The sequence below is a fragment of the Paramormyrops kingsleyae genome, chromosome 7, assembly GCF_048594095.1.
Source record: "Paramormyrops kingsleyae isolate MSU_618 chromosome 7, PKINGS_0.4, whole genome shotgun sequence".
NCBI lineage: Eukaryota > Metazoa > Chordata > Actinopteri > Osteoglossiformes > Mormyridae > Paramormyrops > Paramormyrops kingsleyae.
Genome location: NC_132803.1, coordinates 6,206,184 through 6,225,146, shown reverse-complemented (window position 1 = coordinate 6,225,146; position 18,963 = coordinate 6,206,184). Strand labels below are relative to the sequence as shown.

The following is an 18,963-nucleotide window of genomic DNA, read 5'->3' as shown; positions in this document are numbered from 1 at the left end:
ATTTTCAGTTCATGGCAAGTCTTACACACCCCTTGGTGTTCCATATTTCTTAATGAGCAAATTTAAATTAATATTTGAATATCCACATATGCACTTCACTCTCACTTAAAGTCATTGGTGCCCTGAATGTCTATTCATAGCACAAATTATCTAATAATTCTAACACTAAATGAGGCAAACATGTCCTGTGCAAAGTGTGCTTGCACAACTGAACAATGGACTATGGGGGACAATGTCTACCCTTTGTTTTTCAGATTTTGTATGTATATACATTTATTATTAATTACACTGTCCATTCAATCTGCAATTGGACAATAAATAAATCGTCTAATAACTCCGGAACTAAATGAGACAAACATGGCCTGCAAAGTGGGCTTTGAACAGTGGACTATGGGGACAATGTAATGCACATGGATTTAGGTCTATAAATATTTAATAACAACTAGAAAGGATGCTGTCAGGAGGACAGTAATGTATTCCTCAGACATCCCAGCAACCAACCCCCAATTTATTCCCTATACCTCTCATACCTCCCAACCTCTACAATTTCTAGAAGCACTGGATGGATCAACGGGAAATGTGAAAGCTAATAAATGTATTTTTACTCAAATGTTCTAGTCATGTTACATATCTCTGTAACTATACCTATTGATTTATTGGACTATTGAACTTGCATGCAATTTGCACAATCTATCCCTAAAAATTATGTGGTTACCTGTATTTCTATCTGTATGTCTATCTATATTTTACAATTTCATTTTTATTCTTTATCTGTCTAAATATTATATACAATTTATTTCTGATTAGCAATAGACCCACTAGATGGCCACTCTGTCCCATTACCAAGGACCTCTTTTCTCAGAATGATCGCGCCTTAATGACAATCTTTATGATTATACTGAATATATTGTCATACCAAAGCACAGCGTTTAGTTAGTGTAACAGTGAACGTTCACCTTACCTTTTGAAAGGCAGAGACTTCGTCCAACTATTCACATGTTTTTATGTGTGGATGATTCCCATTGCAATAATGTGTTATGAATTAGTGTCCTAATTCCTGCATTCTTTGAAATATTAGTGTTATCTACTGAACACAACTATCTAGGCTTGTCTTGCTTCAATTCTGCTGTCTTCATGTATTTGATTTGAATGTTTTAGTATATATGAATGTGGAACAAAGTCTGTCTGGTAAAAAAATGAGTGTTTTTTGTTATTGCAGTAATCAGGTTTCTGGCAGGTGTGTAGATACGTTATGAGAACTTTCATGCATTACCATGTTTAGACGGCAGATACAGTTCAACCTTCTTACCTGCATGTGCAGGTTATACCGGCCTCGTCTGTGTCCCGCACTTTCATTGGCACAGGTAACTTGTCACCACCAACAGTGCCCTGATCCAGTTATGCAGGGAAAGGAGGAGCAGGATCCCCTTAGAACAGCCCCCCAGGAAAGATGCCTCTCTACCTCATCTGCCCACTATCTCACACCCAGCAAAGGTCTGATGCTCTTGTATACAGCACATTCGTCCAGTGTCATCCACAGCAATTACTTGAAATTTATCTACATCTTGTTCAAGGGTATAAAAAGCAATTGTAACCCATGTTCTCTGAATGGCTTTCCTATTTTCCACAGTGAATGTTTAAATTTATCCAGAAATATATCTTACAGAAGATGCCTTGTGTCAAAATGACGCTCAGAGGAATGTAGGAACCAAATAGCAGATCACAAATAAAGATCTGTTTTAAGCTGATCTACAAAAACAAAAAAATATAGATTCAACAGGAGTGTCATTGAAATATGTAAATCTGACATCTCACAAATAACATGGAACATGTGAAAATTGAGCTTTGTATTTATATAGTGAACTGACAATATACATTTGTTTTGTTGTTGTCGTTTAATGGTTTCCATTCATCCATCCATCCATCCATCCATCCATTCATCCATCCATTTTCTACACCCATTTGTTCTATGCAGGCTCACAGAAGTCCAGAGCCTGTCCCAGAAGCTATGGGCACAAGGCAGGGAATAACCCAGGATAGGGCACCAACCCACTGCAGTGCACTCACACACCGTTCAGACCTACGGACAATTTGGCAACTCCAACTCACCTTAGCCTGTTTTTGGACTGTGGGGGGCAACCGGGAAAGCTGCAGGAACCCCCCTGCCAGCACAGGAAGATCTCCACACATGTAGACCTGGGGTAGAGACTCCAGTGCTGGTTCCAGAGGTGAGGCACCACCGAGCCTCCCCGGGTTTTATGGTTTATCATTTGAAAATACATGTCACAGCTCAACTTAGTCTCAGACTTCTTCACTCAGTTTAATAACTGGTTTGCCCTCTATAAAGCAAACTGAAATAAGAGACAAGTGGGAAGTAATTAAAAATAATCACAGAATACCCATTTTAGTTGTGTTCACTCAATTCTTAATTTCCATATTATATTGATGTCATACATACATAGCATTGACAAATGGAATAACATCGGTGCCACTTGAGAATAAATACAAGCAGAAGAAAACATGTTGTAGTAACATATAAATAAGGATTAAAAAAGAATGACAAATGAGATGTACAGATTTCTCCTTAAGCTTAAACATCAAGCAATTTGAGGAGCCAACAGGGTGTATGAAGCAGGTCTAGGCAGTGCATTTCTGGCCACAAGGAGGCGATCTCTCTCTTTAAAAGGCACCATTGCATACTCCTCTCATTCTGTCTCACTGCCTCAGTTGCAGCCATGCAACTGGCCCTATAACTGCCTGTCATTTCTGCTGGTGGATGTACATGAAGATGGAAAACCGTCCCGGGGCTCCAACATCCAACCAAACCAGTGCAACTTCATGAGCCAAACAGCATGAAGTCACTGGAAGCAAAACTAGACATTTAATCCACATTCTCCATTACCACTCCACTACAGGGAGCAAGAAAAGAAAGGAATGTAAACAAGCATAAGAAACCTACAGACAATATTAGTGCAGAAAGACTATGCATATCCTTCTGCTTAAGTGTCAATTAAATATACATTTTTACAAAAAATTAAAAAATGTACAACCAACAGTAGTAGCATTAAAATAAATTAAAATACCGACAGAATAAACAAAATTAGTAAATATCTCCCCTGCTTCTCAGAGATGATCTGATAAGGCTTTAAACTGATCTGAACAGAGTAAAGGAAGATTTTCTACTTGGAATGAAAGGAAAAAAATGTATTGGACGAAATTTGCCAAAATAAACGATTTCTCCTTCCAGAAGAAACAAATACTTGAATGCTTTCATTTTACCTTTACTCTGCTTTATCAGCTTACCAACCTTAAGGCCCATTTCACCACAATCTGCCAAGTGAAGATAATGATTGAAGCAGAAGATTTTATACAAAATAAGCCACTTTCTCCCTAATTCTGCTCATGATGCAGATACGAAGTTGTACAGCTATGGAGGCCTAAAGCATAGCAACTGACCCACTAAAAGTGCAACAAATTGCCTTAATGGCATTTTCTCAAATTCCCAACCAGGATACCCCTATGGTTCTATTTAGCATCTTTAACCAATGCTGTGAACTTGGCTACAGCTAAACAGACACATTACATCATGATGAACAGTTACTGTGTTAGTCAATAAATAAATGCAATGCAACAAATTGGATACACGTCGTCTTCTTTGTTTCCCAGTCTACCCACAGCACTGCAGACTATGGGGCGAGTTATTGTGGTGCTGAAAGTCAGGCAGAGGAACATCCCAGGAAAAAAGTTTTGGACAGTTGAAGCAGAGCATTTGTTTTGGGAGACATGCAGACAAATTCATCCCTTTCTGAAAGTTCTGTGTTGTCCTTCCGAGGAACGAGAGATAGAGGACAGAGAGGGAGTAAGCAGCTGTTTATCTATCTGGAGTTTCGATTCTAGCTGAGAGGCCGTCAAAACCCCATGTTTTACAAACATACTTCTAGTGGAAAGTGATACACCTTCGGCAACAGAAGCATCTCCTTCAGATAAATGAACTGATTTATGGAACACAAACAGAGAAACGAATGCATGGTTTTCAAACCAGGCTGTGTCACTAAAACATCCAGCAGCACAACTACAGGGGAAAGGTATGTCGTTTCACAGAGTGTTCAAAAGGAGTGCCAGGCTGATCTGTTTACTGAACACAGAGGCCGTAACTGACCAAAGGCTTAGTTATGCCGTGATTGACTGGAGACGCATATCTGGTCTATGATTCCATTTTTACTCCTTGTTTCAGTTCATACCTTTTCCCTAATGCAACACAATTATGAAAATGCAAATCCTCTGTTCCATCAAAGTGAACCTTGTTTTAAAGTGAATGAGGCTGACTGAAAGTGCACCAAAAAACTTTGGCTCATTGATGCAAAAACACATCCGGAAGAACGACTACTCACTCTGGACATTTATTGTTCTTAAAATTTGTTGGGTAACTGAAATATATTGAGCATGACTCAATAGATTTTGCATATAATACTTTACAGAAATATTTCCATTTTTCAAAAGCCACTAATTCTAATCCATGTTTGTTGCATTAATAACAACAATTTGACGGTGGGTAGATTTTGTAGCCGTACCTTATCCAACTTTCATACAAACTGGCTTCCAGATAAACCTGGTCTCTGTGCTTAAAAAATAAAGATTTTGGAAATCCTGAAAATCTGATCAATAGACTACTATTTCCATAATGCATCACAAACTTCCCCAGAGGCTTTTAAAAACCCAGTCCATTTAAAAAGCATAAATACTGACACAGACAGGTCTTTATATATATATATACATATATAAAGACATCTCTCTTTCCAAATAGAATACTTTTGAGGGCATTCATTCAGTTGCAGTCAGGATGAAGGAAAAAGTGTGTGTGAGTGTGTGAATGAACACGTGTTATTCTGGGTGACCCAGAACTGCCTAAACTTACTGCAGACTCCTCCAAATCCTTGTGCAAACAGTAGAATCTGCTTCGGGGCCAAGTGCTTGTAGAAGGTAACGGTGTCTGGCTGTTGTTCAATATTGGTGGAGGATGTCTTCTTCATTGCTTCATCCTACACTCATCTGGAGGACCTCAGCGTGTGCCGCTGGGCTTCCCGGACAGCGAAGCGTAAACGATGGGTGTGGCGTGGGTGTGATCCTCCGGTGAGCGGTCCTCCCAGTCGGGCTGTGCACAAGCCATCACTCGCAGCACATTTCCCCGGCCGAAGCTCAAGTGCCCGGGGTCTATGGCAGTATGGTGATGGTGGTTCTGCATTACCCTAGGAGACCACAAAAAGGGCAGCTTGGTGCCAACTGCATCCACAATCATAAACCTGAAACATAATATATTAGCCATCCCATGATTAGCACATAATCTCATATACACATAGGACTGGACGATATGGCAAAAATTTATATCACGATATATTTCTTAATTTTGGTCGATACGATATAATTCCGATATCGATATGGACAATATTAAAAAGCCTCAGGAAAAAACTGCCGAGGACACGCACAATGGATGTCTGCAAACTGAATTTGCAAAGTCTATAATACCTCCAGGCTCCTCCTATTAAAATTATATAATTTTTAAAAAATAAAAACAGTACAAAAAAAATAAGGTTCACTTTTTATTTGTATTTAGCCTTTACAAACAAGAAATGTGAAATAAACTATCAAATAAATAAAACTCTCAGACTCAGCTTATTAACAATAATATATTTCCATTTAAACTAAAACAGGCTGATTATTCATATACTGTATATTATATGATACAGTATATATGTATATCGAAATATGGGAAATGTGTTTAAAAATCGTATCACCGTTATTGAAAAAAATTATATCGCGATATATATTGATATCGAATTATTGTCCAGTCCTATATACACATTGGCAGTAACAAAGTTAAAGTTTTCTGCGTACTGTACCTCTGACCACACAAAACAGCACTGGCTTAGCACCAGAATACTTCAGAAAAGTATGGATTCCAAATTACAAGATTAAAAATGCAATTGTTTGGATTACTTGAAATGTGTAAATTAATCTGATTACAATTGGATTACGTCTATACATTGACCAGAGCTAATTGGTGTTACTAATTTCACAATACGGTTGGGTGATATAAATGATATATTGATTAGTCATCATATATCATTTAAATGATAAAAAATGAAAGACTTCTGACTTTGCAGCTGTTCTGATATCTTGAATTTATCCCCTTTTGGTAAGGTTTTATAATATGGCTCTTGGATTAAACTGTGGCGTTTTATTAATATTTTTTTTTACTTTTGTTTGATTTACAGACCTATCTGTATACCATCAATGTCCAAAAAAATCCAGTTAAAAATAATAAGCTTTATATTTTCTATTCCTGTAGGTGATAAGTAATTGATGATGCTGTTGCTATATTTTCAATATTAATTTTGCTTATCCTGAAGTACTACCTTAAATGGTCATTGTACAGTCGGGCTGAACAATTTATCGATTTCAAATCGAAATTGCAATTTGGAACAACATGATAAGCAAATCTCAAAGACTGTGGTTAAGGATATACTTTACACCAGCGATTGTAAACCCATGGATTACGACCCAGATTTCGGTCTTGGCAGGTTCAGAAAAGGTTGCGAGGCAGAGTTGGAAATGTAAGCTTATTAAAACCAGCAAGCTTCTATGCTGATCAGATTTTCCAGCCCCAATCCTAGAATTAAACTATATAAATGGGTCGTGGGTCTGAAAATGCTTAGAGCAAAACTAGTGAACACTCAATAAATCCAAGAAGCCAGACCACAGATGCTTAATTTAAAATTCACTGGCACATCCAAGAGATTTGTGCGACTACTTCACATATTTGTGCATAATAATTATATTAATAAACTGGATTTTAGCGATGCAAAGATGTTAGAAACAATGCAACACAAATTTATCCCAAATTGTATCCAGCACACAGTTTTCAAATTGGAGGCAATCGCATTGTGAATTTCTATACTGGGACACTTGATGCGAATACTGAACTGTAGCTTGACGAAATCGCTCAGCTCTATTGTAAAGTTTAACTTCTTGACTCTCTTTTAGAATTAGATGTATCCGCTATCTGTGCTCAAATGAAATGATAAAAATGTGCTGTCACTGCTGCTAGTGCTTGTCACCAGTTTGAGTTTCTTTAGGCAGGCAAACATTTCTGTCAGCTGAGAAAATATTGCATTGTGATTGGTGTGAAAATTTTTGATACGTCAAATTCACATACAAATAATTTAGCAAATTCGTGTAGTTTTTTTCATGTTGCGTTCAGTGTGATACAGCTTTTAGCCTCAGGTTTTCAAGTCTGATGTTGCAACCGATGTTGTAGAGCGAATAGCTTACTAATTTAGGGTTACCACTGAATCACTACCAACCCCCACTGCTTGGTGATTCCATTAGATTCCATTAAGTAACGTTAGAAATAAATACTATGACGGCACATTGATTTACTGCCGTCATTCACCTGGTTGACACTAAATGTGGTATTATAGAAAATTAGTTAAAATTAAGAAAATGAACACCCTTCATATAAAAAAATTCAACACTGCCGTGGTATAAGTCCGCTTATTTACCGTGGAGGTGGTTGCCACAAAGCCTGTGTTTCTAGCTGCTGTGATGCAGCTGCCACCTGCTTCTGAGGAGAAGCTGGAGGATGGAGCTTCTTTCCTGCCCCAACTGTCTGTGCCATGAAGTCCAACACTGATTTGTCTAGACTCAGCCACTCAGATGGAAGTCTAGTGGATTTAAAAGGAAAGCAAGAAGTATTAAATTATTGTATAAGCTAATACTGGCGATCTGCACGCATTCTAAAACATCTCTGACCTGTTCTTCTGAGACCGGGCCACATGGCGTTCTGTGTTGTTCTGAGTTCGTTTGGGGGAACCAACTGTGGCTCCAAATAGCCGGCCCCAGCGCATGCCTTGTGGGAGCTCCTCTTGGGCCCCCATTACTCCTCGCTGTCCTTCAGGCTCCTTGTCTTCACTCTTCTTCAACTCATTCAGCACAGACTCGGGGGGGCTTCCCATCCAGAAGGGCTTGCCTCTGGCCTTGGAGTGGGAATCATTGTTGGCTTTTGGAGCATCCTTCTCCTGAATCGCCTCGGCACCTTCCACCACACCTTCTCTGAGTGGTGGTGGCTGGTTCTGCTGGCGTAACCCTAGATCCTCCACCCCCCTGGCACCCTGACACTCCCCTGCGGGTTTCTTTCTTTTTTCCCACTTGACAAATTTCGATCCCTCGGTAGAATTGTCAATGTATACCTGTGAGCTCTGCATTAGCTGGTACCACCAACCTGCTTGTCGGTCACGTGACTTTGCCCCACCAATGAAGTGAGGTTCTCTCTCTGTCTCTCCCTCTCGCTTGACTTCCTCTCTGCCGACCCCAGTAGCTCTCAATGCACTCCAAGGTGCCCCTTCCCTGCTATCTCCCCAAAGATCTGCTCCTCTCTTCGGCAGTTTCTGTTCTCCTTCGGTCCTTCTTCGATCCTTGGCTTCAAGCTCTATTCTATTGCCCTCGATGCCCTCTTGAGACAGCCCAACTGCTTCCTTCCTCTGCACTATGCCATCTTTCCTTGACCTTGCTCCTTCCATCATAGACCAAGCCTCTTTATTCCATAATCCTACCCTCTCCTTGAGCCTGGTGTCCAATACTTCAGACTTTGATTCCAGCCCCAAGCCTCGCATGAGTTGGAACGTAGAGCGCATGGAGCCATCTAAACCTTGGCCCGTAGAGCACAGCTCTTTCTTGTTGCGTTGGTGCTCCTGGCCCTTCCGAACCAGGCGTGGCTCAAAAAGCAGGTCCAGATCAAAGGGCAGTAGAGATAGAGGTTGGAGCAGCAGTAGCAACTCTTCAAAGAGTGGATGGCAGGTAGCCTGAGAAAGAAGCAGGAAGCCCCAGGGGTGGTAGTGTGCCGACACAATATCTGGAGATTGGATGAGAGGATACGGACTCAGCACACACATCAGCATGAAGCAAGTGTATACCTCAAATATCATCTTAACCTTCTTACCTTCATGGGTATACAGATGGTTGAACCAAAATTCCAAAGATCGCAAGCTGAAACATATAGAACATGTATCTAGCAGCGTTCAAATAACATCGTCTATGTCAAACTAAGATTATCCCTACATTCATAACGTAATATACATCATATTTCAGTTTTAAATAGACAGAAGATGGACTTTTCCAACAGACAGCAACAGAGGCCTCTAATCTGTTTTAAATAGCTAGCGGAGAGTGACTCACAATAAAGTATAAAAAAAAGCAATGGAATTTCTAAATAGACTGGTATGTGCGTTGCATAGATTTGAAACAAAAAAAAATAGGAACAAACACTCACTTGAGTAAGCCAAAGACGAAAGCGTTGAACCTCATGCTGTGGTTTGTGAGCTCTGAGTACTGGCTGACCTTGGAGAACAGGTTGTGGAGTACACGAGTAGAGGGTCCTAGGAAACAATATGGGTTGTGGTCATGAATACTAGAGGACAATTTCCATAAGTCTGTGTTGCACTATAGATACTTATACAAATCACAGTCAGTGCTTATTTTTCAGAAACCTGGTTGAGTGGAGGCTTCCACCACACTCCAGGGGACGTTTCGTCGCTGTCCGATGATCAGGTCCAGTACATAGGCTCGCAGGCCATCTTGTAGGATGCCACGGATGGCAGGACATAGGTACTTCAGAATCAGGTGACCCACATTGGGGCTGACTGAACTGTTCCCTAGTTTGGCCTAGCAACACATAAAGGAGGCAGGTGTTATTGAAAAACCTGAAAAACTCAACTAATAATGACCATGAGTTTTGATGAGATTCACTGGAATCGGCAACATGTACATCTTAGAAAAGGACTTGAAGACCAAATTACTAATGGGAATCTTAATATCTAAGCTAAATTTGAACATATTAGTGGTACTATTATTGTATTAACTCAGCAGAGCTTTGTCTGAGGGTGATCACAGGACTGTACCTTCACTCCAGGGTCACGGCTGGTGCCAAAGTGAGCCACTATCAGATCTACAGCTGTATTTATGGCTTTCACCAGACCTGAAAGTCAGAAGATTCAAAAGAGGCTTATTTCTTTGGTAAATAACCAAACCCATACCCAATACACAAGATACAGAATCTCCCAGCAAAACTGGATTATAACAATCTGATCTGATCACCTATTGAACACAAAGGCAGTACAAGTCTGTCTGTGTGTCAGCCCCCTTTTCCTCACTTTAAAAATTAACGTGTCCTTGCTTTTTCAGGCATATTCCCAAAATACAGTCACACGAAAGCATGTGCACAGAGAGACTGGATGGGAACACAACAATGTCACCCAATTAAATAATCTTTCTGGACATGTTGTGAAGCAGTGGTTCTGAAGGGCACATAAAGCTGTTGGTAATATGACAGGAAAATACAATAAAAACAATACCTAAAAAAGAAAGGACAGAAATCATAAAGCACTACATTACATGCTACTGAGTGTGGATTCAGCACATTCACAAGCACAGAGAGTCTGCTGATTCCCAAGAGATAGCTATCATGATGCCAGCCAATCAGAGGCAAGGAGAGATAAAAGTAGGTCACGTTGGGAGGCAAGACTCAGGGTAGGGAAGGGAGGTGCTGTGGATCTGCCTGTGACCATCCACACATTAATCATTACAAACGCTGCAGTGTATCACACCTAGCTAATGCTAAATACAGTGGTACCTCGGTTCTCTTAATCTGTTCCGGACTCCGGATCAAAGAGCATTTTTTTCTTAATGGCTTCCAAAACGATAAAGATCTTATCCCAAGTTCCCAACATTACCCCTGTAATGCATTGCGACCTCTCACCCGGCTGCACAAACTGGAACCGCCTCCGTGACGACACACCTTTGCCCTTATTGGCTGAAGAGTTTAGTTACACGCATGATGTTTGTATCCCAGGCAGTTCCGATGGGTAATCTGCTATTTCTCCCGAATATCACGTAAAGCAGTGAGAACTGGTTTTCAGTTAATTTACCTGGTAAAATAAAGTTTAAATAAATTACATAAATGCTTTAATAGTACACGTAAGTTAGTGGTTTATTTATTGTTAGTTACTGTAATGTTTTGCTGCTTTTTTGCGACATACAAGCTGAGCACTAACGCTGCCACTCAGTTTTTTGCTGCTCAATTGGTGTGAGGGCAGTGACTTCCGTCTGCTGTGACATCATACCCTTCGCTGTAGGAGAAGCGTAAGAACAGCAGATAAGAGGGTGATGACCAGGAAGTATTGTACACTTTGAACAGCATCTAGTAGCACAGCAATATACAGTCTTTGTAAAGAGGGTGGGAGTAGCTAACTAAACAAAGTGCACACAATTGTGCCAGACAACGCGAGTAATATGAAAATGCAATGGATGGTTTGGGAGTTACTAGCTTGGGCTGTTTCATGCACTCGCTACAGCTTGTGTGTCGCAACAAAGTGACACTGTTTTCAGAGGGAGAAAAATGGTGGGGCATTTTAAGGATTCGCCACTTGCATGTGCTCTCTTTGGAAAATATTCAGATTGAACTGCAAATGCCTTAAAAACGCAAGATGTACAAATGAGGTGGAAGATTACGTTACTAGTAGCTTAATTACGGATTTTTTGCCATACATTTTTTCATCTGTGTTTACTAGTTTAAAAATATCAATAATATGTAAAGCATAAATAAATCATTATTATATTAAAGTGTTAAAGTAAAAAGAGCTCTTGCATCGGAATCGGATCTGAACTGAAAAGATGTGAATCGGCCCCTCCCTATAAATATGTACAGTATAGCCATGTTTATAATGCTTTATGAATGCATTATAATGCAATATAAATGTGTTTGTAAATTACTAAAAACATGGCTTTAAGTAAAGTGTTACTACATCTTTTCTTCTTTTCAAAAAATGTTACTATCTTGTACTGCAAAATTTACTAGATAAGCTGACCTTAGTATAAACAAATCCATCTATCTATTCATATTATAACTGCATAACTTGGTCAGGGATATGGGGACATGAAAAAATATCACAGTAATGTAAAGTAATAGTGATGCAGCCACTGCATTGATTTGCTGCATCTTTTGGTTGATTTTCTTTTACGTTTGACCTGGGATGAGGATTTCAAATCAACATAACCACACTATACCCCACTGATTGGGTTTTCAAATTGAAACAGTTTTTCTTTACACGCCTAAAAATCAGCGCTAACAAAACAAAGCACCATTAACTGTACATAATTATACGTGCTGTACTTGTATAGGACTGGCAGTGTAGTAGGTTTGTTTACACCAGCATCACCACAAATGAGTGACTAATGCATTGCATTATGACATCATTAAGTGACAGAATTTTTTCAGCTCCATTACAATCTTATGGGACTCACTCATCTCACACACCACAGTTTTACAATCTCTGACCAGTTTTCCTGTGAAGTCTATAAAAAGTTACACGGAACACATTTAAATGTCAGATGGCTGTGATCACAGGATGGTGGCTGTAGGCTCAATTTCTTCTCCCAGCTTCCCTCTGTCTTGCAGTTTAAGTTTTCCAATTTTGAAGAGATTTAAAGGTGGACATTTTCAGGTGTAGGTTTTCATCCACGTAATGTTTTTGTGATGCGATAAGTTCCATCAAAGATCGAATAGAGTAAATGCAGTAATAATAACAAATAAAGTGATCTTGTTCATAAGGACATGCCTCTAATCATCCTTCTCTTTGCAAAGACTGTGCTGCTCTGTTTCAAAATATGACTCAAAATATGATATTCCCCAATCTCCATTTTGGATTTCTAGACATTCGGTATAAGACAGTATTTAGAAAACAAACAAAAAAAACCCTGAATCATGTAGGCTACTTTAAGCTCCAGAATCAGAGATAGCCTAAACGAGCCAATCAGTGTGGAAGCTGAGAGCTATGGAACCAGAAGACAACTCCTTGTTGAAGAATTAAAAAGATCACCCTTCATTTTCTGATACCGCTCCACTTTTTCATTGTCACAGAACACACGTAGCGCATGAGAAACGTAGCTACTCAATCTACTAACAATAGCGTAAATATAGACACCCAAGGCAATATCACTGCAAAAAAATATACTAAATATTAGTACTATGTAGAAATGGTCACCATAAGCAAATTATTTCTTTTCCACTTCCAAAAAAATCTTCTGTTGGCTAAGTTCCCTCTTGTAATCAGGTTATTTTAGATTTGTATTTTCTATTTTCCATCAGTTAAGAAAAAAAAAAAACAGTTGCAACTTCTATGTTCACAAATATTTTCATTGTAGAACGAACATTAAACGAACAGAATGAGCTCTGAAGGTGCATGCTGTGCACTTTAATGCATCACCTCAATGCGGCATCTATGAATCATTAACTAGAAAGGGAGTGTCTGTATTTTTCAGTGTGCTAAAAATAATACCTTCTGGATTTCTAAATTCTGGGGTATACTGTAATACTATCATACTGCCCAAGCTTACTGGGGAATTGAATAACTTGAAACCTTTTCTTTTGACCATCTAAAGCCTGGAACACACCAAATCGATTTTTGCCCAGCAGAACCCATCGGACTGGGAATCGGTACCTGCATATCAAGCTGGTGTGTGATACATCGAAGTAAGTTGGTAGAATTTAGTTCTCGGACTGGGCTACACGTTAACCAACGCCTCTGGTCATGCATGTGTGTCTCAATGCGTATTTTCCAATAACAGGAGTGGATGGGAGCCAATTGTTCATCTGCCCTGGTTTGGTGCTAGTTTTTGGCAGTTAGGACTTCAGAATTTCAGTACTGTAGGTTTTTCAAACACCAAAAAAGGTCAAAGTAATACATTGTCACTTTCATTTAGTTATAAAGTGACAGCTATTTGCAAAATGTTAATATCCATAAGAATTCCTGACTGTCCTGTATATCATCTTAAGCATCAGGCTGGTTCTACAGCATTATACCGTCATTTAGAGCAATCTTGACTGGCGTCTCACCTTTTTTCTGCAGCAGGTCGATGGAGATGGACTCTGAGGTGGCGTCAGGCGACAGACAGAACTCCTCCGGAGGCTTCTCCGTCAGGGAGAAGTAGTCGGGGAAGAAGTCGCCGTAATAGTGCTGTTTCGTAGACTGACCTAAGGGTACATACACAGACCATTAGACACTTGCGCACACACATACACAGTGGAATGTCGATGGGCACCACAAATATTTTATTATGGTTAAAACAACAGGGAGACGGTCAAGACTGGTGATTACAATGTGCCAACAATGACAAACCTCCAGTCGTTTTCTGGATTTCCTTATTAATTAGGATTAATTAGATTTAAAATTACAGATGAAGTATTAAAGGCCCATTCTAACCATCACCTCTTTTATAATAAATTCTAAAATGAATGATTCTTCCAAAGCAAAGTCAGCACACACACACAAGCCAATGACACTGAGAAGACAGACAAAGCCACACAAAGAAGACAGAAATGTCCCCCTGCCCCCCCCCCCCACACACAGGCTGACAGTCAGCACCATTAGATCGGGCTTGAGCGAGGCTAGACGCCGTTGGGAAATCAAACACGTTGCGGCGAGGGAGGCTGCCGCGGCCCCCCCGGGCATCTAGGCTGCCGGACAGGGTGGGGCCAGCCCTCTCCCCCCCCAAGGGGTTCTTACGACGGTACTCCCTCCACTTCAGGGCCTGTGGGGACAGATGGTGGGCTGGCGTGGAAAGGACCGTGAGGAGAAGCGGGAACCACATTGTGGCAATGGCAGACAGAGAGGGTGGGGAAGGAAGACACCCCATGGGGGGGGGGACGTAGAGAGGGAGGGACACAGGACGTGGCAAGGAAAGCAGACATACAGAGACGGGTTAGAAGACAGCAGAAAGGGACAAGCATCTTATATAGATAATATAGATATGCACCAATAAAACTCACCTTTCAATGTATTATACAATCCTCAAATTATGAATAGTTCAAAGTTATTGCCTATCGTTTCAAAACATGCTCAATAAAATTTATACGATGAGGAGAGACAGAGTGGACATACAGTGGAACCTCGGCTCGTCAACTTAATCCGTTAGAGATTCAAAAACTAAATCAACTAGGTACGATAAGAAGTAATGTTAACTGGATTAATTCGTTCCAGACCCCTAAATGATTGCCTGTTATAAACTTGTATAAATACATACCTAAGGTTAAAACCATAGATAAAAACTTTAAAACCAATAAATGTTTTTTGCCATTCCAAACTCTGTAGCGAGATCAGAGACGTGGGCACCTCTATCATACTTTGCAATTATTTCCTTTTAAACTCTATTGTGGTCCTTTTAGGTTTGCTGCTATCACTAACCTTCTTAGGACCCATGATGGCTTATTTAAAAACAAAATAAGACCAACAAAAGCAAAAAAAAAGCATGAGAATATTCACTGCACAATTCGGCGTAGATGTTCACTAAGTGAGTGCCTTAGCGATAGACTGACTCATACGTACGCATTCTCTCCTTTGTTTATGCATAAAGAGACATGCTTTGCCAGACAGTTCCAGGGGTGGTTGGTCAAGAACTGAAAATATGTTCGAGAACCAAGACATTTTTTTTACAGAACAATGAATTATGCAAGATGTGAGACATTTGAGAACCAAGCGTTCCACTGTATTATTAGCTGCTGTACAAGAAGCAAAGAAACAGACGGTAGGTTTAAACAGAAAGAAACAGAAAGAGACACAGGGGGAACAAAGGAACCTTCTCAAACACCTCTGAATGTTAAGGATAAATAGGACTGGGCAGCATATTGGTAAAACGTATCGTGATTATGAAAATTCCTATTGTCATCAATTTGAATAATGTGAGAATCGTAATATAGCTTATACTAGGGTTGCATGATATCGCACTGCAATTATTTGAAATATCTGCGGTTAATATTGCTATATCTATAAAAAAAAAGGAGATGAAATGTATCATTCTACCTGTCACATGCTCAATAAATATTAAGACCAACTGGTCATCATAACCAGAAAAACTCAAAACCACCTGCATATTTTACTGTTTTCTATATATGAATTTTAGAACATTGTGATAAATACAAGTACTGTGAAAATCCCTTAAAATATAAACATTATTGTCTATCATTACAATATGTGTTCAATAAAATTTGTATTTAGGGCATATGGCCCAGCCTTAGCAAGGCAGTCAGAGAAAAAAAAACTATCAATAAAATGTGCTATTGCCGTTTTATTTTATTATGCCCTATGACACAAAAATTTATTAAAATTAGATTTCAGTTTGCTGTCCATTCAATTGGTCGCCGTTTTCCCCGTTCTGAATCTGTTTAAGGGCAATTCTAAGAAAATTTTAAGCAAAAAATTGAGCATTGAAGCAAAGAAATAATGACTTGAATTATATTGAGCAAATTATCAGTATTGTTTGATATTAAATAAATGACCATGATAAATTATTTTGCATATCGCCCAGCCCTAAGAATAAAAAAACAATCACATGCATGACGTTTCTGATCATGCAATCAGGCTTTTAAAAGCCTACCGTTTGGCAGCCGGGGTCCAGCACAGTTAGCCAAAGAGACATCCCTGCTTCCACACCGATGGACGGGCTCTGGGTGAGCCTGGGACCCCAGAGCGGGGCTCTGCAGTGTGGGCAGTGAAGGAAGGTGCAGGCAGTGATTCGTCGCTATAGACAAGTCCGACGGGGGCGGAGGTGGGGTGGGGGGCAGAGACACTTTGACTCGGGGTTCTGGCGGGGCAGAGTCATGGGGACTGTGGGTGTGGCCAGGGGAAGAGCGAGAGAGCGGCAGCAGACCAGCTGACAAGGGACAAGAGATGCTGCGGGGGGGCCGCTGTGGACTGCCGGGGCTGCAGGTGGAGCAGGAACCGGAGCTGGGAGCCCCCTGCTGGCGCACGGGTGAGTGGCTGCCCAGCGGGGACGGGCGGGCCGCATCAGGGGCCCTCCTCCCATACACGTGGCTGACGTAGTCCCCCAGCAGGGGGCGCAGTGGCTTGACCTGCGGCTTCCCCAGCTGCTGCTGCAGTGTGAAGGGCTGGATAGGCAGCGTGGTAGGGCGCTGGTCTTTACTGTAGCGTATGACATCTGTGGAGGAGGAGCCCCCTGAACAGGTTAACAGAGCAAGCAGTTATTATACAAAACGACGTATTAAGTTACGTCGCTTTGAAGGTACAAAGCCTGAGGAAATTCCTCATAGGCATTATTTCTCATATCCAACAATAACAACAACATAATTAATAAACAAATCTTTAAAAGTTTATCCCTAATACATAATCTTAAACATTAAAAAAAAGACATATGTAAGGGTTAATGTACTCCAAGCCATGCAATATACGTTTTTAAACATATGGCTGTGGAGGCAAAGAGATAGAAATGTGTATATAAATTTATATATATATTCAGCCACTGTTCTACTAATTAACCTTTATGTACCTCCTGGCTTCGTTATGGGTAACCACAACATATTCAGTGATTACCTATTATTAAAACCGGACTTGTGTACCATTTTATTCAGGCAGGTTAAACAGGACTGGGCTAAAAGTGCATTAATCAGTAAATCATTCAGGTATTTAATCACTGACCACGGGTCCTGGTCCACAGGTCCTAGTCCTCAGCCTGTAGCTCTGTTATTGTCTAAGTGCCCTGCCGCAGTTTCTTTGCTTAAGTAACATTGTTTTAAGAATTAAAGATTATAATCGCATATTGATTTACTGCTGTTCGTCGCCTTGACAGCACTACACGTACATTTATATAAAATTAATCAACACAATTCAGATTCGATAATTAGACAGTGCTCTGGTGTAAAAATAAAAAGCAACAATTATTTATAAAACTCCAAAAGAACATAGAGCTCACAGAAGCTACCAGCGCTGAGAGAGCCAGTGCAAACATAAATCAGGATCTGTATTAAGGGTCCAGCAGACACTCTCACGGTTTTGGTTTAATTTAAATAGATGGACACTTTAACTTATTAAATGGTGTAACAGTAAGGTATGGTCTGTACAAACGTAATCAGCGCGAGTGAATGCAGCACAAGCCTGAAGCTCGCCAAAGGTCACATTTCTTCATGACTGCGGGGAAGTCGAGCTGATGACTCAGTTTACTGATCTCCCTGAAATGGCTCTGTGCCCAGCTGCAATATCAGTGACACAGCTAATATCAGCTCCTGATTCAGCAGCCATTACCATGGCTCATACACATACATATTCATTCCTCAATAGTCTCCCTTCCCATTAAAAATCCCTTATTTAGGTCCCTGACAAACAATACCCTTCTTTGCCATACCAGTGAAAGAGACTAAAATTCAAGACCACTGATGAAGTGACTGCAAATGGAACCAAATTGTAAAGGGGGGCGGCATTGTCCATTGATATCGGGGACAGGAGATGGGGATGAGCGCCTCTCCTCACCTTCAGCCCTGGAGCGAGCCTCACTGCAGCTCCGGTCCTCGTCGCTCAGCTGGCAGCGCGTGTGCAGTGCCGCATCGCGGCCGCTCTGGCTGCAGCAGTAGCTGAATGGCAGTGGAGGCAGGCTCCGGCTCTTCCCCAGCTGGGGCAGCTCTGGGATTGGGGAGAACTCCTGGGAGGACTGGGAGTTAGCGGAGGAGGCCTCGGTGCTGGATTTCAGGAAGGGGGAGCTGCTGCTGGCTGCAGACCCGCTCCTCCTCTTGCTGCGGGCTATTTCGGCAAAGGAGGTGACGCGAGGGGGTACCGGGGGCGAGGTTGGCAAGGCTCCCTCACTGAGGCGGACGGGGCAGCTCAGCATGCGCTCCAGGGAGGCGAGGCGGGCACCGGACCCCCGCGTCAGGTCCAGGTCCTGGTCATAGCTGCGGGAGCGGGGGCGGCCCACACGGCCCACCAGGGGGGGGGACACGTTGACATACACCTGGCCTTCTATCATGGCCTCTTCCGGCAGCTTGGTCTCATCCGGTTCCTCCTCACACTGGCAAACAAACACAATCAATGGGCAAACAGGAACGTCTAATGTTGACCAATCAGCACATTA

At 41.1% G+C, this 18,963-nt stretch overlaps 1 protein-coding gene across 7 annotated transcripts in view; it reads right to left on the bottom strand.

Annotated features, from left to right (window-relative positions):
* Positions 1-2,384: 2,384 nt before the first annotated feature.
* LOC111857782 (AP-4 complex accessory subunit RUSC2) overlaps positions 2,385-18,963 on the bottom strand; it is a 31,910-nt gene continuing 15,331 nt past the window's right edge. For 5 of the 7 annotated variants that reach the window (XM_023838934.2, XM_072714148.1, XM_072714147.1 and 2 more), the window contains 11 exons: positions 18,369-18,900; positions 16,483-17,061; positions 14,475-14,660; positions 13,946-14,083; positions 9,954-10,030; positions 9,543-9,717; positions 9,326-9,431; positions 8,996-9,042; positions 7,810-8,908; positions 7,560-7,721; positions 2,385-5,246 (listed from right to left, as the gene is read on the bottom strand). In XM_023838934.2, the coding sequence (XP_023694702.2) occupies positions 5,060-5,246; positions 7,560-7,721; positions 7,810-8,908; positions 8,996-9,042; positions 9,326-9,431; positions 9,543-9,717; positions 9,954-10,030; positions 13,946-14,083; positions 14,475-14,660; positions 16,483-17,061; positions 18,369-18,900 (3,288 nt within the window). In that variant the 3' untranslated portion in view covers positions 2,385-5,059. The remainder of the gene's footprint in view (positions 5,247-7,559; positions 7,722-7,809; positions 8,909-8,995; positions 9,043-9,325; positions 9,432-9,542; positions 9,718-9,953; positions 10,031-13,945; positions 14,084-14,474; positions 14,661-16,482; positions 17,062-18,368; positions 18,901-18,963) is intronic. The other 2 variants (XM_023838938.2, XM_023838939.2) reach the window with 2 other exon arrangements.